This window comes from Otolemur garnettii, unplaced genomic scaffold (assembly GCF_000181295.1).
Source record: "Otolemur garnettii isolate 467f Iridium unplaced genomic scaffold, OtoGar3 scaffold00038, whole genome shotgun sequence".
NCBI lineage: Eukaryota > Metazoa > Chordata > Mammalia > Primates > Galagidae > Otolemur > Otolemur garnettii.
This window is the reverse complement of record NW_003852433.1, coordinates 15,672,848-15,677,382: the sequence shown is the minus strand read 5'-3', so window position 1 is coordinate 15,677,382 and position 4,535 is coordinate 15,672,848. Positions and strand designations below refer to the sequence as shown.

General features: G+C 39.7%; 1 protein-coding gene across 3 annotated transcripts in view; it reads right to left on the bottom strand.

The window, feature by feature from the left end:
* NAA25 (N(alpha)-acetyltransferase 25, NatB auxiliary subunit) overlaps positions 1 to 4,535 on the bottom strand; it is an 85,509-nt gene that overhangs the window by 28,357 nt on the left and 52,617 nt on the right. For all 3 annotated transcript variants that reach the window (XR_002773430.1, XM_003789967.3, XM_023513283.1), the window contains 2 exons: positions 3,714 to 3,921; positions 2,852 to 2,941 (listed from right to left, as the gene is read on the bottom strand). Coding sequence is in view for 2 of the 3 variants with exons in the window: in XM_003789967.3 (XP_003790015.1) it covers positions 2,852 to 2,941; positions 3,714 to 3,921 (298 nt within the window). In the remaining variant the exon portion in view is untranslated. The remainder of the gene's footprint in view (positions 1 to 2,851; positions 2,942 to 3,713; positions 3,922 to 4,535) is intronic.

The following is a 4,535-nucleotide window of genomic DNA, read 5'->3' as shown; positions in this document are numbered from 1 at the left end:
TCATTGTTGTTTGGCGGGCCCGGGCTGGGGATTTGAACCTGCCACCTTAGGTGTATGTGGCTGGCGCCTTAGCCGCTTGAGCCACAGGTGCCGAGCCCATTCAGTAAGATTTTAAGAGGATTCTGGCCGGGCTCAGTGGCTCATGTCTGTAATCACAGCACTCTGGGAGGCTGAGCTGGGTTGATTGCCCTGAGCACACGAGTTCAAGACCAGCCTGAGCCAAAGCGAGACCCCTGTCTCAAAAACAAACAAATAAAAAATAACCAAATAGTGGGGCATCGTGGTGGGCACCTGCAGTCCTAACTACTCAGGAGGCTGAGGCAAAAGGATCACGTAAACCCAAGAGTTTGAGGTTGCTGTGAGCTATGATGTCAAGGCACTCTAGTGAGGGTAGCAAAGTGAGACTCTGTCTTGAAGAAAAATAAAAAATTTGAACAGATTCTATATGCTGTTTTCCAAAAGAACAGAAATAAGACATAAAATAAAATTGGGGCTCGAGATAAACATCATCTATAATACTATCCAAACTATCCATAACCTACCCAAAGTACCACTATTTTAATGTATTTCCTTTTAACTATAATTACTTTTACACAGTAGCAATCATAGAATATGTCTGATTCTACAGTCTATTTTTACCTTTAACTGTTTCCCTTATTGGCACCTGATTTTTATGACATGATTTTATTTAATTCAATATTCATTAACCTAAATCCTAGAATAGCACTAGATACAAGACCCAGAGAGGAGAGTTACAGGTGGTTCCAAGTCTCAAGAATAGAAGAAACAGGGCAGCGCCCTCAAAGGAGTAGGGCATCAGCCCCATATGCTGGAGGTGGCAGGTTCAAACCCAGCCCTGACCAAAAACTGAAGGGAAAAAAAAAAAAGAATAAAAGAAACAGCCAGGTGAGATGGCTCCTGTCTATAACTCTAGCACTCTGAGAGGCCAAGGCAGGCAGATCACTTGAGCTCAGGAGTTCTGGACCAGCCAGAGCCAGAGCAAGACCCCATGTCTAAAAACAGCTGGGCTTTGTGGCAGGCACCTATAGTCCTAGCTACTTGGGAGGCTAAGGCAAGAAAATCAATCAAGCCCAAGAGTTTGAGGTTGCTATGAGCTATGACACCAGGGCACTCTATCAAGGGTGAAAAAATGAAACTATGCCTCAAAAAAAAGAAGAAACAGATGGACAATTACAGAGATTAGATCACTGTAAGAAGTCTAGGTTATTCAAGGATAACTGTTATCAGAAAATAAAAACTTGGGAGGCGCCTGTGGCTCAGGGAGTAGGGCACCGGTCCCATATACCAAGGGTGGCAGGTTCAAACCTGGCCCCAGCCAAAACTGCAAAAAATAAAATAAAATAAAACTTAAGACAATTGAAAACAAAATTTTAAAGCAAGCAAGAAAAGAGTTACTCTTCTTTTTGAACTATTAAATCAATTACAACAATATTGTTTTATAAAATTTAGGCTACAACTACAACTCCATGCAAATTCATCAATCAAAGCGCATCAAGGGTTGAACTGGTTTTAGAGATGTAATTTTTCTAACTAAATTTTGTTTTTGTTTTTTGAGACAGAGCCTCAAGCTGTCCCCCTGGGTAGAGTGCCATGGCTTCACTGCTCACAGCAACCTCCAACTCCTGGGCTCAAGAGAGTCTTCTGCCTCAGCCTCCCAAGTAGCTGGGAACACAGGTGCCCGCCACAACGCCCGGCTATTTTTTGATTGCAGCCATCATTGTTATTTGGCGGGGCCGGGCTGGATTCGAACCCGTCACCTTAGGTGTATGTGGTTGGCGCCTTAGCTGCTTGAGCCACAGGTGCCAAGCCCTAACTAAATTTTGTAATATAGGCATAAACAAAATGACATCTTTCACTCCCCATTTCAACTCTGCAGCATAATCATAATGAAATACTTTTTGTATTTCTTTTTTTTTGTTTGTTTAGCCAGGCCTGGGCCAGGTTCAAACCCACCAGCTCCAGAGCATGTGGCCAGCACCCTAACCACCCAGCCTACTTTCTGCATTCCTGAATAATATGCAATAAACAACTAAAGTCAATTTTCCCTTCAAAACTACTAAAAAGAAAATGTCAGGTGAGAGGACCTAAAGAAAAGGCAATCCCATTCGCTAAATTATCCTTCTCTTCTTCAATTACTCATCTTTCCTTTGCCATGTATTATATCTTTGTCTTAAATGAGCTAACCAGCTGTATTCCAAAAAGTACATTTTCCTGTATATAAAATTCTTAAAGTTATTAAGAAGAATATTTTATTCTATGAGCCTATACATCCATTTACAAATCAGTTTCATTAAACTTTAATTATTGTAGCTTTATAAGTTTTTTACATTTGTCACTCATTATCCAGACCCCTGATTATAGAAAGGTAGATAAAGTGGAGACTTGGGTGCTTCTAAAAGAAAGCTAGAAAAAGGGAAAGGAAGAAAGACCTAATAGTATAAATCAAATCCATGGGTTATATAATTAATCTAAGGAAAGGAAATAATATTTATAATCAGTAAAAAAAAAATAAAGTTGAGAGGCGGTGTCTATGGCTCACTAGGTAGAGCAACAGCCCCATACACCAAGGGTGGCGAGTTCAAACCCGACCCTGACCCCGGCCCCGGCCAAATTGCAACCAAAAAAAATAGCCGGGCATTGTGGCAGGTGCCTACAGTCACAGCTACTTGGGAGGCTGAGGTAAAATAATCGCCTAAGCCCAGGAGCTGGAGGTTGCTGTGAGCTGTGTGACGGCACGGCACTCTACCAAGGGCAAAGTGAGACTCTGTCTCTACAAAAAAAAAAAAAAAAAAGTAAAAAATAAAGTTGAATTGAAATCGCTGCTACTTACCTGTTTCTCTCCATATATCAATAAGTACATGGACAGCAAGGAGACAATAATAGTCAGAAAACTGCAATTCTGTTTTCAAACAGGACTTTCCTATAGGGAAAAAAAATCGTAAGAATTTTAACATTTGTTCAACTATCACTGCCTCAAAGAAGTTTTTTAAAGCAAGAAAGTGACACGAGAAAATAAAAGCAAAAGAAATTAAGAACAGGACAAATATCAGAAAGAAAAAAAAAATCTAAGCTATAAATCTTAAGGTTCAGAACCAGGTGAGATCATAGTCAGATGGAACAGAAGCAAGGATCCCAGAGGGAAATCCACAAGATTTGGAAGGTTTTAGGTGAAGAAAAGAAACACAACCTAAGTGCTATGTATAAATAAATATGCTCCTTACCTCATCTAGTTTTTTAGAATATAGTTAGAGAAGTACTGACATCTTCTCATCAGACAATTTAAATTTCTATCACTATACAAATTTCGATTTGTATTTAGCAAAGACCAAGTTAACCTGAAAATCATCTACATCTAAACTAATTACCTTACAATTTACAATATTATTTTTATTCACTAACAGTCTATATACGAAAATTAAGCCCTACAACCAGAAAATGGGATAATTATCATAAATAATGCAACTTAGCCCCAATACAATCAGAGTAAGCTTATCAAATCAGGAAGCATATGGACAACTGGAAGTTAACTATAATTATCTAAAACTCCAAGCTTATCATATTGCTTATCTTCACACTTGACAAAATATTCTCCTTACCAAACACATTAAAACAGGGTGATAGAGATGTCTTAAAACTGACTTCTAAGTCTTAACAGATAAGGGAACTACTACACATTTGGAATAGTTGCTCACCAAACTCCAATCCATGCTGGTACCTTAACATCAATTCTCTGACCACATTCAATTTCTGATTTTTATCCATGGTGTGATACAAGCCAAGTAACCTTGTCAGCTGCACCACACACAGATGTTGCTGCAGAGCTCTGATGTCAGCAGGTAGTGCCAGTTTATCCTCTGTTGGTGTTGACAAAGGAACAACTCCAAGTAACTGATTAATAAACTGCAAAGTGGAGAAAAAAGGAGTACAGGTCTCAAAATACAATCTTCAATAGACCATAATTAAAAGAAACTGAAAGGGTCAAAAAAAGACATCTACAAAAAAATTTTAATTCATTTAGCATACCATTTGCTATCTACAAAAATAGCTAAAAACAAAAGTCTGCGACAGAACACAAAGCTGCTGAGGCTCCAGTGAAACTGACACACTTGTTCATTTATGAATAAAAATCTTTTGTGAATACCATGTACTACTATAGGCATTAAAACATTTTTAGGGCGGCGCTTGTGGCTCAGTGAGTGGGGCATCAGCCCCACATACCAGGGGTGGTGGGTTCAAACCAAGACCCGGCCAAACTACAACAAAAAATAGCTGGGCATTGTGGCAGGCACCTGTAGTCCCAGCTACTCAGGAGGCTGAGGCAAGAGAATCTCCTAAACCCAGGAGTTGGAGGTTGCTGTGAGCTGTGACGTCATGGGACTCTACCAAGGGCGACAAAGTGAGACTCTATCTCTAAAAAAAAAAAAAAAAAAAAAAGATTTTAGGCTTGGCACCTGTGGCTCAAGTGGCTAAGGCACCAGCCACATACACCTAAGGTGGCGGGTTAGAATCCAGCC